The sequence below is a fragment of the Rhea americana genome, unplaced genomic scaffold (assembly GCF_003343005.1).
Source record: "Rhea americana isolate MKP2758 unplaced genomic scaffold, rheAme1 scaffold_77, whole genome shotgun sequence".
Taxonomy (NCBI): domain Eukaryota; kingdom Metazoa; phylum Chordata; class Aves; order Rheiformes; family Rheidae; genus Rhea; species Rhea americana.
This window is the reverse complement of record NW_028186945.1, coordinates 2262535-2281212: the sequence shown is the minus strand read 5'-3', so window position 1 is coordinate 2281212 and position 18678 is coordinate 2262535. Positions and strand designations below refer to the sequence as shown.

Genomic DNA, 18678 nt, shown 5'->3' with positions numbered 1-18678 from the left:
CCCCCGCCCCCGCCCCCGCCCTGCCTTCCGGGGCGCCCCAGAGTGACGCCACCGCGGCGGCGGCGCGGCGCAGCCAGTGAACGCGGAGCGCGCGCAGACTTGGAAGCCGCCGGGCCGAGGCGCGCGGAGCTGCCATGGTAACCGCGGGCCGGGGGGGGGGAAGGGGGCGGCCGCGCCCCGGGAGCCCCTCGGAGGGGCCTCGGGGCGCCGGGCCGCCCCCAACGCGCGGGGCCCACCGGCCTTTCCCGCCTCCTCCTCTCACTGCCTCTGGCCTTCGTGTGAGGGAGAGCGAAAGCTTCCGACCTCGCYTCTCTGTGGCGTTACTGGCGTCCTGCTGCCCCTCCACCCCCCYCCCCCGCGGTGAGACCGCCCTAATTTTCCCTCTTTTCTTCCCTAACAGATTTTTTCAGGCTTACCGTGACTCTCCTTTCTCATCTCTGAATTTCTTCYGCTGTACGGTTATTCTGTATTTGTCGATGTTGAACATAATTTGCATAAAGTTTGCCTGGTCCCCTGCCTTGATTAGAGGTCTCAAGTTTTCAAGTCTCTTCGGGCCCCGACGAATTAAATATTTGTCATTTACGCACTTCAGTATGTTGCTATCCCTTATTCGTGTGTGAAAGTTGAGAACTTCACAGAAACTTTGAAAGCATGAAGCAAAACATCTTTTTCTGTTATGAGAAAAGTGGTATGGGGGAGAAATTATGGGAAGGGGAGGAGAGGATATATTTTTCCCCAGTTATATTCCTCTGAAAGGGAACAAAAAGCAATTTATGTGYGTGGACAAGTGTGCATTGTAGCTCACTTTCTAATACTAGGTTTACTTGCTCTTTAGTATTTTTATGAGATGAAAAAGTTCTTTATTTTTGAACTATAACAGACAAACAAAGCTTTCAGGTAAGGAGTATGAAAAGAGGCCTAATATGACACAAAAGTAGAAAGATCTCATAAYTGCAAGCTCTAAAGAAAATCGTCTAAACAAACGTGACACTTAGGTGTGTATACCTTRTAAAGTAATTAACATAGCACACTGTTAAGGACTGCAAGTGGATTTGTCTTGCTCCACAGAGACCTATATTGTTTTCTCACACTATGTAGGTTTTGAAACTTTTTTTAAAACCATTGCCATTAACGTTTTGAAGATCAATGATAATGAAGTGGTTATAATAATTACTTTAAACCTTTTGATTTTTTTCACTTTGTATTCAGAGATATTTATCTCGTGTAGTGTTTTTGTTTTGGTTTGATTTTATTACTGCGTGAGGGGGTGGAGGGAAAGAGGAAGGACAGGAGTTTTTCCCCCCTCTCACGTGTTTCCACTGCAGCTCGTTATTGTTAGTCTCCTCTGGGGCCTCTCAGCTGTACTGCAGATCCTTAAGGCTAAGTCCATACTGCCTGACTGACACAGTGCTCCCTCTAGCTTTTTGTCAGGATGAAAATCATCTATTCAGACTTTTTGTTTTGTTTGTCTCCTTGCCAGTTTTTGGTCCAAAACGAAAGTTTACATCTTATCTCAAGACTGCCTAGCTTTTTTATTAGCCTTCTGTGGGGGACTTCGCTGGAGGCATTTCAGAAGTCTTAATAAATTATGTGAGCTAGTTTTCTTTCATGTTATGGAGTTATTCCAAGCTCTTAAGAAAATAATGATTTTTCCTTTGCAAAAACTGTTCTCATTAGACCTTATCAGATCATGGCAATTCAGATTTTTTTTATGTTCTGTTTTTAATTATTAATGCAACAAATTTACCAGGAAAGATTATTAGAAGTATTGCTACCTTTCAATTCTCTAGTGTGTTCAGCCCTGTGTTCAGTGAGACATTATTATTTTTTGTTAGCCACTCTGCTGCAATATACTTTAACTTTGGAACTAAATTATTCATTTGTTTGGTATATTTTTCTCTGGCATCTCTTTGTTCTGAGGAAGAACAAATAGTTGATTTTGGTTTTCTGCATCATCAAGATGGCAAAGTCATCATTTATTTCTTCATTAGATCTTTATCTTCTTCACTGTCTCCTTTTAATTTCAAACTATTTGGTAGGTTCAGTCATATGTTTAAGTAAAGTATATCTCCTGAATCTGTTATGTTTAGGAAATTCTATTGGCTATTTTACCTTTAACATTTTTTTTAAGTGCCACTTTGGCCCTTGTCATTTTCCTCTTAGTTGCTGTTGTCATTTGTATTTTTCTTTATAGACTTAACTAAGATCATGTTTCTAAATTTATGTTTCTATTTGAACCAACAGCTCCTCAAACATTTTAATTTTTACCTGTGATGAGTTTTTCCTGGCCTTGCTGGTGCCCTCTTCATTCAATAGCCTGCATGTCACTCAGGTTCTTCTGTTGTTTGTTTTCTCTTATTAACCTCCAAGACAGTTGATTTTGAAACCTTTTTTTGATGTTTATTGGAAAATGGAGCAAAAGTGACTATGCAGAAGACCTTTACAGGTATATGGAAGAAGAGTGTGGCTTTGTAGGTGTGCACTATTTCCCATTGTTTTTTAGTAAAGTTATCAGAAAAAAAGAACAAAAAGAAACCCAACAAGTGCAGATCATCCACAGCAGTCTTGAAAATTTAACACTGTGATTCAATTAAAAAAAAATTATTATCTTTTTTCAAAATTGACTGCAGTAGTACAGTTAGCTGATTTTACTGGTTGGTTGGGCTGTCTACAGTTACTAGGGAATTAACTGAAAACTTCATGGATTCAAAGAGTTTGTTTTGTTACATATTTGACTTAAAGGATTCAATATCCTGTTTATAATTGTAAATCTTTGTGGTAATGGTTCTATTTGTTTGATAATAGGCAGAAAAATTACCAGAACAGATGTCAGACTCCCAGATTTTACCTCCAGAAAATATCAAGGAATCAGTGTGTCCTGTAGATGCCAAAGAAGAGCTCCTGGATGAATGTGAGAGTATTTGGAGGCAGCTGGAAGAGGTACAGCAATTGTGAACAGTAGGCAAAGTTTGTGGTCAGCTTTTCTCAGTGTTCTGTCTTTCATCTCCTCTCTCTTCCTTGCTTCCTCACCATGCTTCCCGCTGCCCCCCATGCCCCCAAATCCCCACATYCTAACAACAACACAGACAGACAGACAGACCTTCAAAAGCCAGAAGTAGAAATGCTAGCGGGGGTGAAGAATGCCTTGCAATGTCAGTCTTTGTTTACAGTGGGCTGATGTTAAGATTTAGTTAAATCTTAAGTAGAGAGGGAACATATCCTAAAACTAAGGAAAATATAAACAATTGTTGTTTGTGTTGTAGTAGTACCAGCAAACCAAGACTGAGAATCCTTCTCTCTTTAGCCTCATACAAAGTGGAATTGGTGTCCTCAGATACTTGTGGTCTTATACAAGTGAGAGACAGAGGAGGAGAATGGGAAGAGAAAGAGACTCTCAGAAGGGTGATGCTGTTTGCATACACTCATACAATCCAACAGTTATATCCTTGAGAATAAAATTTATATCTCTTGTCACATGGTCCGGTGTGCTTATAAAAACACTTTAGAGCAAGTTGTTTAAATATTTGAAATAAAGCAAAATCCCTGCAAAGATTAGCTGTGAGAGAATAGTATGCATTCATGAGGTTATTCTGGATCTGATGAAAAATCATGTTCTAAATTATGTTTTAGGAGTCTTAATTGCTTCAATTCTATTTTGTGTAGTATTTATACACTATACTTGCTTGCTTGAGTTCTGTGTTGCAGATGCAATATCAGGAACAGAACAGAATTAAAAATATTGCAAATCTTAAAGTAGATTAAAGCAAAACATTATACAGTCTTAAGACCTCAAATATAAAAAAGTCTATCTCAAAAGTAACTAAAATGTTGATATTTGCTATTGTATGTACTCTGAACAGCTGTGTTATTAAGAATTTGGCACCATGCRTATGCTAATATTGTGGCAGAGAATGTAACGTAGGAATATAYGTAYATRTGTGTGTGTGTGTACATATACACGTATGGATTCCTATGTTTTAGATGTATAAATATGTGTATTATATAGATGCATTACATATAATTATTATTTGTATGTATTATAATGTATGACCATTTTGTATTGCATGCACATATATTATACATGCTTGTGCACACCTGCACACAAATGTGTATACATAAAAAAATATATATAGGAATCCTAACATGGTGTTAGAGATTCCTGCATCTAGATATATGAAGTACTGTAATAACTTATCAACAGAAGTTTTGTTTGCCTTTAGGTTTTTTAATCTTAAAGGATATAATCTTCCTTCAAATTTTCAGATAAGAGGGAAATTAAAATGTTCAACAGTTCAACAGAAAGGCTTTGAAACTTTGTATCTCATTCCCAACAGCCCCAAAACAGTAAAGGAAATGATCACATGCAGTATTTTTGGAAACTGATGAAAAGAGTTAGGATTTTTATTATTTTTGTGATTGTCACATCATGGATGTAAGCATTATGTTTCACCAGACAATTTTAAAAAATTAAGAGTTGTTGAATTACCACCTCGGATTATGTGGTTTATGATGTACTGTTCCAATTATTGTGTCAGCGTTAGCACTTCTTACTATTTCTACTTTTATATTCCTACTAATAAGCCTAGTTCATGTGTTTGTTTCCAAACATGAACAGTAAGGTTTCMAAATCACTGCTTAGTAGTACACTCAGTAGAATGCATCCTGTGCTGTAGTGGGGCAGGAAAAATTACCGTCAGCATCAACAGGTATATAAAAAAGAAAATGTTTTAGCAGATGTCTCCTGCTGAAGTCTTGTATACCWGTGGTAGCCTGGATTTCAGACTTGATATACATCCTGTTATAGTCAATGAGATCTGATGCAGTGCACTTCTGAAAATCAGACCACTTCTGAAGCATACAGTGTATTTCTCTGCTAAACGAGTTAAAACAAAAAGCAGGTATTATAACGTGATTGCTCTGTTTGCAGAGCCAGAATAGTAGTACTGAGCTGTGTTAACTGCATGCCAGCTTCCCTATTCTATGTCCACGACTCCTGTCGCCTCCTAGTTTATCTTCTTTGTCTGTTTAGTGTCTGTTGTCTTATAAACCTTTTCTCTGTAATTGCACTTTTTTCTCCTCAGATCATACTTCCTCTCTTGATAGTTGTTGCTCTTCTACTTTTCAACAAGTTCTACATTTTTACTGTAATGTAATTTCAAAATATCTTTGCTGTTTTGAATCAGGCTCTGAGGGATGGCTTGGAGCCAAATCAATTCTTCCTTTCCCTTTACTCCCCGCCCCCYAGTAAACAATTTTTATCAGAATTTTTAACCATCATGTTTCTCTCCTACAAAAGAAAAGAGAAAGTAAACATTGTTTTTTACTTTGTTTGTTTTCTACCAAGTGTCAAAGCAAGCTAACGCTTTTAGGAACAGAAACACTGCCAGAATCAGATGCCAAGGTAAGACAATATATTTTTTTTTTTACTCTCCACAAAATCCTTTCTGTAAAGAAATGATATGTTTTCAAAAGAAGCAAACTAAGTTATCTTCATTTAGTCTCTAAGGTGGTCAACTTTGCTCTTATTAACTTTGATTTATTCTGAAGTTAGTTAGTGTCCAGTAAATGTGCAAAAGTTGCATTTAAGTATACCAAAAAGGTTACTTGCAGTCTAGCCATGCAATCTGATAACTAAGTAACACTGGCAGCAAAATGCAGGAGCATCTAACTTCTAACAGCCATTTGGACTAATTCCTAGTCAGTGTATATGTAATTTATGAAACTGTATATAGATATCTTTAGTTTTACTCTGAAACTTGTCTTGGAAATGACTATACTCTTTTTTTTCCACGTTGGTAGATATCATTAGGAAACTTATGTGCTAGAGTTAGAAATGAATTGAGCAACACTGAATGCATGAACTTGAACTGCTGGATCCCTAAAGTTTTTGAGAGCATACAAAAAGCTCACTCTATAGTCATGTGTAAATTCTAAATGTGAACCTGTAAAATAAAACTTATGTGCACTCTGAATTTGGAAGAATATAAACTATTAAACGTTTATCTGGTTAGATAGAATTCTTAAGTATTATAAATCTCCATCTAATGTGACTTCAGTAAGCACACAGAGTAGATTCAGTGTATCTGACTGAATGATTAACAAAATTACTTTTCTTCAGGGATGTATCTGTGGAATACCTTCAGGTATTTATCCATTAATTACTAACGTTAATCTCTTGCTATTAGTAAACATTTCTAAACCATTATTTACTCTGAATAAATAAAATATAAAGATGTATAAATCAAATGTATAAATACAGTCTAACTCCCTTTTTAGAACTCTGTATAAAATCCTAGAAGTAGAAATAAATTTTGTATCATTTTAGTTGAGCATAGACTCAGGACTTTATGTTTCYTTGCAGCTTCATTAAAGCACATTGTACCGTGTAATTGATACTCTTAAATTCTGCCGTGGTGTTGTGCGTTTCTTGAAAGCTGTCATAGCAAGACAATGATTAAATGGAGTTGCAAGGGCAGATTGTACTTCATGGTAGAAAATAGGGAGGAGAGGAAAAGGTTGCGTTAGACCTACTGTCAACGCTTTCATGTGATCATATTACAGTCCGAACAGTTGCGTGTATTTTCACTGAAGCTGGCAAGGAAGCTGTAGGTTTTTCCTTGCTGCAGACCTTGTCACCAATGTTTATCCCTTAATCACTTCAGTATTATAATCATGCAGTATGCTCTGTGTGGTTTTATGCCTTAATTTTGGGGACTAATTCTAGCCTGCCATTTAATGGTATACATAATGAGCACCATATTTTCCTAGGAATGTATATATGGTGTAACAGGGATTTCTGCTATTTTTTTGCTGTATATACTTTCTATTGAAAAGTGTGTCCTTGATTGAARGTTGCCAAACGGCGATGTTAATTTGTTTGTTTTAAGTCCAGCTATTGGAATATCCAAAACATTTTGTACATTTTTTTGTACAGTTTAAAGAATGGGCAAAGGGTGTTCTCAGAAGTAATGCTCCAGTATTACGAAAGTGCTGACACTAGCAGATCTAGAAAATACAAAATATTTGGTGATTATTTCTYTGGGTTTTTTTCTCTTTTTCTCCCTCTACCTAAAACTTTAGAAGTTTTAAAGATGCGCTTTTAAAAGTTATTTTGAGTAATGAAAAGCAAAACTTTAGTTATCAATTCTTGGTATTTTTTATTTTGAAATTTTGCATGATGATTCTTAGCACATTTATCTTATGTGCTTTATATTTTATTTTATAATAAAATATGTGCTTTATATTTTATTTTATAAATACAGCCCCCAATTTCAGGAAGTAGAATAGTAATAATGAGTTCTTCTTTCTCCAGAATATGTTAAAATATTAAAATAAGTACTTTTTTAAAATCAAAGGTTGTTTAGGTTTTTTCTTTAATAACCTTTCCTAGACTGGTGTTTTGTATTATTGCTCCTGTATTCTCRGTGATTACAGTGAGTTAGAGCAGTAGTTCCTAAGCATTTTTTGTGGCTCCCACATAAGTAGTTTTGATGCGTATCATCTTCAACTCCTGATTATTTGGAAAATAAACTTTTGTTTAGTCACCATACACATCATCTGCAGCCCATTCAACCTTCAGCATATATATCAGCCATACATCTAGGAAGGGGCATGTGAAGTAGAGTCATTGCTTCTAGTGRCTCATCTTTAGTTGCAATTGTCTGACATTGTAGAGGAAATGAAGAAGAAAAACTGTGAAGGCTTCTAATTTACTCTGAAAAAAAGAGTGAATAAGTTTTTTGATACCTGTAAGTGTCATTTTGAATTCTTTGAAGGATGAAACGATCTATTGGAATAGGTGYTCTTTTGTTTTTTGCTGCGTAAAGATGACAAGTGAATTTTTATCCCATTCTATCTCATTTAACTCCAATGCAACTCAGCACGCTTCAAAAGATGCTTTTTTTCTTGTTATACAGCTTTCCTTGTTAGTGATGCGAATGAAAGCATTAACAGCAGAGTATAATCAATGGCAAAAAAGAAGTCCTGAAGGTAAGTTTTCTGATTTTTTTTTTTATTTTATTTTTAATGTGTATTACTGCTTAAAAGTTTGTGTATACCTTAAATTTACAAAGTGTCTTTCATCTTGGCATTTTAAACTGAACATATATTTAAATATGTTTGTTGCTCATATTATTATGCAATAAGTACTTAAAAACAAAATGAAATACTTCCATAGTAGCAGGTATGTTTCCTTTCTGGTTGTTACACTATATYTTTTTAGCACTTCAGTCCTCAAAGTGAATTATCCTAAGACTTAATCCTATGATTGTGGACAAATAAATGCGTAATTCCTACCATTTATCAATCCGCTAAAGGGAAAGTAAGTGTTAGCAGATCTCTGGAAACATTTTGGCCTAAATCACAAAAGTGCGTTATACTGTTACTGTTTTTTTCAGGTTTGCCCTTTCTGTGATTGTTTCTTCTCCCTCTTTTATCTGTACTTCCTTTTTAGGCTAGAACTACCTTGAAAAAGAATTCTGTCTTTATGTTGTCTTTTAAAAAGCCAGTATACTTTTAATGTTTGGAAGTACTAATTATAAACTCAACAGTAGTTTACTCAAACATTTTTATCCTTGCCTCTTTTTTTTTTTTTTTTTTTAAGTAGTACGTCACAGAAGTGTGTTGTTTTATGATATATTAGCTGAAACTTTCAAGTAAACTTTTAGTGGTAAACCCACTCAGCATAATAAAATGTCTAGCTTGGATTTAATGGGGTTCAGAAATTCCTGGTCAAGAAAAACTCCTAAGAGACACTTCAGCAAATGGTAACCACACAGGAATCCAGATCACTTGTTTATCCTGAGAAGCACAAGCCACTGAGAGAGATGATAACTCTAAAAGAGTTGTCAGTCCYCATCAGTCAAAACATAATTCCTCTGTTCTTCAAGATGCCTTTTATACCCATCAGTGCTAACTGGCTTTGCTCCGTTGCATGACTGATGTGGCCAGGCACAGTGAAAATAAAACCATTCAGAGCTGGAGTGCAGGTAATGTGGCCCTTTGGGTGTTCCATTTGGAGACTCGTAAAACAGTTTATATTGAACTGTCATTAATCTTCTCCTAACATTCAGTTCTGTGTCTGCTGTCAAGGACCCTTTGGCATCTTTCAACCTGGTAAAATTTATTGGTGTAACTCTGCTATCTGCATATACATACCCATTAGAATGTTTTTGTGCCAGAATCTTGTCCTTTTTAGCATTTCCAAAATGATGGGAATATGACATAGACAGCAAGTGGAGATTTCTAATATTTTGTAACTTGGCCAAATTGGAATGCATTTTCAGAGGAATGTTCAAGTTGCTTCTCCAGTTTCTGTCAAAGTTTATGTTATGTGCTGCATGTCATAGGATCAAATAATAAGAGTTGAAAAAATGTAAATATTTTTTTTTCTCAGAAATGGGTATTGCTGCTTTGTTGGAATAAATCCATAGTTCACGTGCTTTGTTAGCCTGTCTCTAAGAATGGTCAGCCTCAAATGCTTCTTAGAGGTGTGGAGACCAAAAGTATGGAATTGAATTTTGAAATACTGTTCAACTGCTGTTTCTGAATAAGGTGCTGTTTTCCGAAGCTACAGATGAATCGAAAGTACTTATAATTTTTATCTGGGTAAAATAACTTCAGATGTTGAGTTTTGTTATTAAAATAGGTAATCTTTTTAAACCTTAAGCTGTTTGCTTAAAAATATTCTTGAGGCATACCTATTTTTATTGGCTTGGTGAGTTGCTTGGCTCAAACATTCTAATTTGTTCCCAGGTAATAAGACTTGTTATTATAAATTTTAATTTATACTGGATAAATGATCTGTGCATATTATGATATGAATAATTTATCATCTTGCAGTCAAAGCTTTGCCTTTGTAAGTTTTCTTTTTGGCTACTTTTGAGGGAAAGAAAACAAGGTGCATTTAAGAATTTGTAAAAAATCATAATGGTTGTATGAAAATGGAAAGTCTACTGGGCTTATATCTTTTGTTTTGGCTTCACATCTCGGCTTTTTTCTACCTCTTGTTTGTTTTGAAGGAGTTACTTAATCGAAAACATTGTCTGAATGAACATAAATAGGGATAGTAGAAGTATTAGTTTCATACAGTTTACTTAGAGCATGAATGTCAGGCTGTCGTGCTACTTTGTGGTTTGGGTTTATTTATTATTATTATTATTATTATTATTATTTTACTAACAGCCAGTACAATTCTTCTAAATGAGGATCTGTCAGCATTTCCATTTTCAATCTTATTTTCAGGGGTTATAACTTGGCAGTTCTAAACTTCATTGGGCACAATCTTGGCAAATGGGCTTAAATCCACAATGCAAATTTTGTTTAGTTTTGCAAAGCTTTTACTTCAGTCTCTTGTTCTTTCTCAATTTCTGATACTATTTATGTAGCTTTAGAGCTGCCAGATCAGCTAAAATTAAACTTTTTAACAAGCGTTTGGCTCTTAAAAATAAAATTTAACTTTTACCTTTGCTGAATAAAAAAGTGGAAGCAACCATTTTTTTTAGCTTTATAAATCAGTTGTGGTCTCTCTTTAACTTCTATTTTYCTTTGCAAAATATCAATATTCTGCCAAATTCCTCTTATTTTAACAAGTAGGAGTTTCTGTGTACAGACATGCATGGCAGTTGCTCTTTTATTCTTAGCATCTGGTATTATTTTGCCTAGTAATTGTATTACATATCAGTAGACTATTCTTCGTGACCTTCATTTGATTTTTGCAACTTACATTTGCAAGTGTAGTGAATCATAACTGAATAACTGATAGTAGCTACAGCAGCCTGTGTACTTTGCAGTAGTGGCTGCCATAAATGTGCTGCCTCAGCATCTTACGATCTTCACTGGCTCTTCGCTGAGTTAAGTCTTGGTGAAGGGATCAGCTCTGATCCTCAGATTCTAGCCACTGAAGAGGCTGCCGCAGCACCTGTAACTCWCAGAGCTGGGTTAACAGGGTTAATGATCCTTTCCTGGAAGGATGTGCCTCCTAGTCTAATACTCTCACAGCGTTCGATATTACTGGGAGTCGTGTGCTTAGAACAAACTGCCTAAAACTCAAGTGTTAGAAAATAATAGTGGAAATTTGTAACTTGATAACAAGATAGTGATGGTTTGTGATCATCACAGGAATAAAGAGTTTTATGGGATTCTTCAAATATGCCAGTGAATATTTAATGCAAATATTTAATTTAGTCATTATATTTACATTATAATATACATTATAATAACATCTTAATAATAGCTATATTTAATTTGAATAAAAGCATGTCAATGAATTTGTTCCTGCATATATAGGATATTAATGTCATTAAAGAAATCTTGCTCTAATATTAGCACTGACCACTGCCTCCTGCAACGCTTAAACACAAGTTGATTTAGGAACACTCTACTCAAATTTTGTATTAAGATTTAGAGATAGTAATTTTCTAACTAAAAGAAGTTTTATTCTGATATGTAACAAGGAATTCTGAGCTCAAGTTTCACCAATTTTCATCTCTGAACAAACACTTACTGCTGTTAAAACTATTAATTTGTTTTCTCAAAGTTTGTGGAGATTTAAAACTACTATAAAATTACTTCATGAAAAATGGTACTTCTATTGTTCTTAGGAAACATTTAAAACTTTAACAAAAAGGAAAATCCTTAACCTTCTGATAAAGTTTTCATCAGTAATTGCTTTTGTTAAGATTAGATGTTTGAAGCCCAAACTTGGATAAAAATATCCCCCTGATGTTAAAATTTAGATGTTGGGGTAGCTTTCGTTCTCTTAAAAGACAGATTCAGACGCTTCACTTTTTCCAAAGTCATGCATTTATGCAGATACTGAAAGCTGGCATGAGTTTCAAAATTGGTTGAGAATTGATTGGAGTCCATTGAAGGCTATTAAGTACAGCAATTCCCCTTTTATTTAGAAAGTCCTTGAGCTAGGTTCTGCAGAAGCATTCTGTGGAAGTATTACCACATGCTGAAAAAATACAGTATTTTCCCTGAAGTATTGCTCCAGCTCCCAGGGTTGGAGATGCTATATTGGCCTAGCTAGGCTTCTCTAACAGATAGCTGTTCTTGTGAACAGTAAGGATGGTGGCGTACTTTGTCAATTCTTTGAATATGGTGGGTTTTACAATCCTTTTCAAGCAATGGAGAAGTGCTGGAGTATTGAAACCTAAGATGCTCACTTGATTTCTATCTTTAACAACAACAAAATCCATACATGCACCCCAAACCAACTCTCTTTTTGGGACAACATTTCCCTCTTTGTATAATGTAATGTATTTTTGTTGTAAGTGAAGTCTTAAGCAAGAAAGTCAACAGCATCTTGGGCTGTATTAGGAAGAGCATCACCAGCAGGTCAAGGGAGGCGATCSCTGCCCTCTACTCGGCGCTGGTGAGACACATCTGGAGTGCTGTGTCCAGTTCTCGGCTCCCCAGTACAGAAGAGACACGGGCATGCTGGAGCGACTCCAATGAAGAGCTGTGAAGACGATTAAAGAACTGGAGAATCTGTCAAATGATCAGAGGCTGAGCAAGTGAGGATTATTTAGCCTGGAAGGCTCAGAGGAGGATTTTATCAAAGTGTATAAATACCTGATGGGAAGGTGTAAGGAAGATAGAGCCAGACTCTTCCCGGTGGTACCCAGTAACAGGAAAAACAGCAATGGGCACAAACTGAAATACAGAAAATTCCATTTGCACTTGAGAACAAAAAATTAGGCTTGCATATCTTGTTAATATAAGGTACAACTGCACTTTATATTTCAGTGCTACATACCTGAGATAGCTGAGGTGTAAAAAAAATAACCCAGAAACCTTAACACAGCACTTTCAATCTAGTTTATTTTACTGGAAAGTAAAATAAAAATGAAATATGGTAAAATTGCTTCTGATAGCCAAGCTAGTTTTTTGGGGAGCTACATAAGTTTGTCGCTAACCATACTGTTCTTCAGTATAAACAAGTCTGCTATACAATACAAAAAAAAAAAAAAAAAAAAAAAAAAAAAAAAGAAAAAAAGAAAAAGAAAAAAAAGAAAGAAAATTATTTATTTTTTTTTTCCAGTAATTTCTACCAATCCAGATGTACTGGTAGCATTGGGAAAAGAAGAGGTAAGTCTCTCCTTCTTTTTTTAAAGTGGAAAAAAAGTATATACAATTCCTGTATTTTCCTATTACTTCTCCTGTAACGGGCTACTGCTAAGATACTCTGCTTGCTTCTTTAAGCATTGTAGTTTTTTAATGTTTTTCTTCTCCTGAATTGTGTTATAATTACTAAAGTTTCCTAGTTTTAATGAATGATTTTTTAAGCAGTTTTTCTATATTGCATTTCATACTTGATATAAAATAACGTAACATTATATGTTGCACAGAAGAGTCAGTCTTCTTAGACCTTAGATTTCTGTGGGAATAGTCTGCAAATATTTTGTTGAGCTCCTATAGACAGGGAGGAAAGGGCAAATCAAGAATGTATTAGCAATAGCATTACTTTATATTGGTTGAACATTGATATGAAACAGTAGCTGAGAATATTTTTATGGCTATGGTATTGACATAGTCATAAATAGGCCAATAAATGAAGATACATTAAGATTATGAACTATTTAAAAATAGTCTTGCTTCACTTACCTTTTTGATTTTCTTCCTAGCAACTTTCCTCCCTCTAGTGTCATTTAYGTCAGGGAACTCAATAGTTATTAAAAGCCACTGTTAACAAGGTGGTTAGTTACATACTTTCATCCGAGTGTGTTGCCATGGCATGTTTTGTCTGCTATCCCATTTTGTGACTTAATTTGTTGAGGATTCCAATATTTTTTAAGATGTATAAAACACACTTGCTTCTGTAAAATATTTTCAGAATTTTTATTTGTTTGAGCAAAATACAAAGCAGTTCTTGTAACCTGCATAAAAGACAAAATATTCCAAAAGACTCCAAATTATAGCAGTATCCCTAACTCATCAAAGAGACATAACCTATTAGGATGAAAGACCCAGCCCAGTGAGGTGTGCTTTCCCTATGGACAACTTTTGGCTGCAATAGTCTCTATTTCTCCCTCTTTACTCTCAGAGTATGTTCATACTAAAGACGGTCACTTAGTTCATGAATGCAATCAGCTTAATTCAAGAATCAATCTTTCCTTGCAGCATCTTTGTTTTGGAGTGCCTTTTGTTTGTTTGTTTGTGCCGAAGAYTTTTCCTCCTCAGTGGTTCATTAGATTAGGTGAGCAGCAGTTCATGTGAATGCTCTGTAATCTGCTTCAGTAAAATGAGCTAGGTTGTTTTAAGGAGCCTCAGTAAGACATTAATGAGCAACTGGGGACAATAACGTATATATTTTAAATTAGACTGTTACTCTATAGCAGTATTCTTTTAGGAAATTGCAGATAACTTTGGCTCTTTTTAAATCTGCCTTCATATATCAGTTACAGGTATAGTCTTACATAGAATGAACACTAGCAACTTAGCTATCTGTAAACTATAGGTTCGTTTTTCTTTTTTTTTTTTTTTTATAGTTGCAGAAAGTAAAGAATGATCTTGAAATGGTGCTGTCAACAGTTCAGTCAAAGAACAAAAAACTGAGAGAAGATCTGAAAAGGTAATACAATAACTAGAATTTATAAATACTTCGAACTTTTTTTTACAAAGTATTGTTTTACTTGTCCAGGAAAACTATCTGTTCTGTTTTCTACTTTTTGTATTTCAAAGAGAACAACAGTGGCATGAGGAACAGCAGCAGATAGTAGATGCTCTTAATGGAATTGAAGAAGAGATGAAAAATCAAGTTGTACAGTTTTCTGAAAAAAGGTATTCATATGCAGTTGAGTTTTTCCTATTGGAGAATTTAAATGTTAACAGGAGAAAATGAGTAGTCAAAATCTTAAAAACGTACTACTCTTTTGTAAAATAAATAACTTAGTAATGCGTATTTGAAACATACAGAAGATGTTGCTACAATCTGCTTATAGTCTGTGATTCAAGATGTTGATTTTAAAACAATAGAAAATATGGATTTTTTTTTAACTGTGAAATTTTCTTAAATTATTTTTTTGGATTTGATCTTACATTGGATACTAGAACGTTTCAAGAACTGAAAAATAAAATGCTGAAACTAAGGACATATAAGGAAGAACTCTTGAATGCTTTGGGTGAGTTCCTAGAAGAGCATTTTCCCCTTCCAGAAGAAGATGGAAGYGCTAAAAAAAAGAAAAAAGTAAGATTTTTCTTTAAAATATATATCTATGTTGAGAGAGAAAAAGTGTGTGTGTGTATATGTGTGTATATATATATATACACATATATTAAAAATTGGAATATTCACTTTAATTAGATATAATACTTTTTAAAAATCACTGGCATAGAAACTAGTTATATTTTGAAATAAAAGTACTTCTTATAGGTGATCCTTTGTGTTTAATTGATATTTTTCAAATTTGTTTATATTATTTTAGACTATCCTCAGCTGGGCATTTTCCTTTTTAATGCACATATCCTTTAGCCAACAAGATGCACAGCAATATATTGTATTTCTTACTGGACTGCAAGTTGTGCCAAATTTAGAAATGCTGAGCAGTTTACTCCAAATTGTTCCACGTTTTTTTTACTGGAGTAGTCAAGTGGATTCATATTTTCCTTGGCAAAGCAAATTTTAATTGTCTAACAATATTTTTGGAACAATAATAAGGACAAGTGTTTATAATTAGAGTGTAGTTTAGAATGTTAACCATCAGTTTCCTGTTCAGGCAAACTAGGCCAGAAATTATCTTAAAACTTTAGGGAAAATAGGCAGCCAGGGAGTATTTTGCATAATAAATTCAAAGTCTGCAGTAAAAATAAACCTTTCACCATTACTATTTATAAGAATAGTTGCAAAAATGCTGCAGAAAAGATGGGATTTGATTTGGCTTTCAGACACACTTAAGAGCACAGGACTAAAAGGATGTCTTGAATCCAGTTCCCTGTTATTGCCAACAACCACAAAATTTCTTTAATACTCTGATTGAGCTCCACWTAAAAACTATTTTTTGTTGTTACTACTGTTCCTGTTGGAGTTCTAGGGCCTCAGTACTCTAGTTAGAAACTGTCTTATAATTTCCAGTCTAAATTTATTCACATCTAACACAGATCCAGTTATTCTTACGCCAGTATTGTCCTTAGAATAGTTCTTTCTTGTGTTTACTCCTCCTGATATAATTATAGAGAGCAGTCGTATCCCCTCCACACCACTGCAAGCTCCGCCAAGCCTGGCTCTTCTGGTTCCATCCTCCTTTCAGGTGGCTGGAGTGTCTGAGATTGGGAGTTGGGGGGGAAGGCTAAATCACAGCAGCCCAGATTAGCTTCTGTTGCCATGACTCCACACCTTTAGTACAGGCAGTGACTGATATAAGAATTATATTGCATTTTCAATCTTGGACAAAAAAAGATATGTTTTTTGAGATAAGAAATGTGGAAAGTCAAATGATAAGGAACATTCTATATGTAATTTAAACTGTCTTATGGAAGGAGGAAAAAAAGGTGCAATTCAGGTAAAATAAATAAATCAGTGCTGACCATCCAGCTTAAAAGTGACTTTATACATGTTAGTTAAATTGGAGATACTTATTAAATTTGTGGTACTTAAAATTTGTAAATAATGTAATTATATGAAACRCTACACTAGAAACCTAGCAAGACAATTTTGCCAGGTCTGTGAGAGTGCAACTTCTCTACACTAATACCCTTGGGATTTTAATCTTTGTATATGAGCTTTAATACCTACTGAAGGCCACAATCTAATTTTACCTTTGAAGCGCAAATATTGAACCTGCTACTTAAGTTATGAAGTAATRTTTTTTGGCCTGGGAAAATACAATAGCCAATGTTACAAAGGATCTTCATAACTGCTCCATGGGATCTTTTGCAGCTTCTTAGTGTAGCCTCTACTTCCTCTGCCTGATATAACTGTAAAGGCACAAAGATGCACATTATTGAGCCAGGGCTGAGCTGTGATTTGTGCAAGGAAATCTCCTTGAAGCAAGCAGTGTGTCCTTGTAGCTGTCTGAAATTGAGAGTATKCAGAACTTCTGCAAAGGAAAGAAGGAGCCAGACTTTGCCTTTCATGAATTCTTATTTATCGTCTTGCTTCCTTGTCTGTTCCAAAATCAGAGCTCGTGTAAGGTGCTGCCCATCTGTTAATGTCTTAGGACTTGGGTCAAAACATTCAACAGCAGTGCTGCGTTATCTCCTTCATTTTGTTGAGTGTGAAGTGGATAGGGGAAACTGATAAAACTGAAAAATGAAAAAAATCAAGTTTACCCTGCAACAGCACAGTTTTGCTGGCATTATTGCCTAAGAAATTCATATCAGTTTAAAGAGGAATAACTTGATTTGCTTGCCATAAATGGAAACAAGTAATTGTCTAATGGATCACTGTAGGACATATTTTATTAAGGAAATATTTTTTAAAAAACTCTGATTCTATTTTTTTTAAACTTGGCCAAGTTTTTTAATTAAAGTCAACAGTAACAGCAAACACATACTCACCTGTAACTCATGAAAAAATATTAATGCACTATGAACTGAAGTCTTAAGGTACATGAGATTTGCAGCTCATTGCAAATTTTCTCTAAAGTTTGAGGAAAAACATTATTAATCTCCTAACAGATAATATTCACAGAATGTYTTCTACTGCACTGTTATATACTTGTTTTTATTTAAATAGACCCCTGTATATGTACTAAAATCAATTAAGAAGATTAATCTTAACAAATACATTGTTGCATTTAAACTTTGTGTTATTGAACTGATGGATGAGGGATATTAATTATAACTTGTATTTGTACCATGACTAAACATACAAGTAAAATTCATCAGTTATGTACTATGCAACTATGTGATTGTTTTTCTTTGTCAACTAAGATTCTTCCTGACCATTTGTTTTTATTTTTCTGACTTGGCTATGTGGGGGGTTATCTTTGCAGAACTCTTCTGAAGAGCCAGCTGTACAACTGATAACACTGCATGAAATTTTAGAGGTAAGATGGTTTTGTTATACAGAGATTTGGAGGATCTTGTAATACTCGGATCTGATCACAATATATTAATAAGAGTATATGATATACAATTAACATAGTTAAATGAAAAGCAGACTGTTCAGGAATGTTACATCATATTTTATATTGATTTCTATCAAACAAAAATCCATTATTTTTACAAGAACTTTGGCAATAGTTTAGCTAACAAACTTTCAGATTGAGTTGCAGGGTGATTATCTCTTATTTCATAAATGATCTTTAAACTCTGAATTTTATATTGGTTATTCACACACACACACACACACACACACACACACACACGCACACACAAAGTGTTATGAGCCTTAGTGGCTCATAGTAGGAGAAACAAATGCTGTGGTTTAAAAAAGGAAAAAAAAAAGAACAGCAAATCTGTTCCATTTCAGGCTATATTTTGTACTGTTTCAGTACAAGTATTTCTGAAATATAACATAATAATGGTTATAGGAGGCCCAATTCATGTGCATTCTCTTCAATTGACAAGGTTATTTTGTTTTATATGGAGAAGATTTTTTAAAAAATCCGATTAATGTATTTCTAAAGGATTTTATAATGATTCCAAGATGGATTAGTGAGTATTTTTAATCTCATTACAAATTATGATTTTGAATTGCATAGCATAATTCTGAGGGAGCTGTTTAAAAAAAAA

The 18678-nt window shown here is 34.7% G+C and overlaps 1 protein-coding gene across 1 annotated transcript in view; it reads left to right on the top strand.

Annotated features, from left to right (window-relative positions):
• Positions 1-42: 42 nt before the first annotated feature.
• Positions 43-18678, top strand: part of CENPK (centromere protein K) — a 22361-nt gene continuing 3725 nt past the window's right edge. Inside the window, exons 1-9 of the mRNA XM_085322442.1 lie at positions 43-137; positions 2806-2940; positions 5345-5401; positions 7917-7989; positions 13046-13092; positions 14493-14575; positions 14686-14784; positions 15055-15190; positions 17937-17990. Coding sequence (XP_085178568.1) covers positions 135-137; positions 2806-2940; positions 5345-5401; positions 7917-7989; positions 13046-13092; positions 14493-14575; positions 14686-14784; positions 15055-15190; positions 17937-17990 — 687 coding nt within the window. The 5' untranslated portion in view covers positions 43-134. The remainder of the gene's footprint in view (positions 138-2805; positions 2941-5344; positions 5402-7916; positions 7990-13045; positions 13093-14492; positions 14576-14685; positions 14785-15054; positions 15191-17936; positions 17991-18678) is intronic.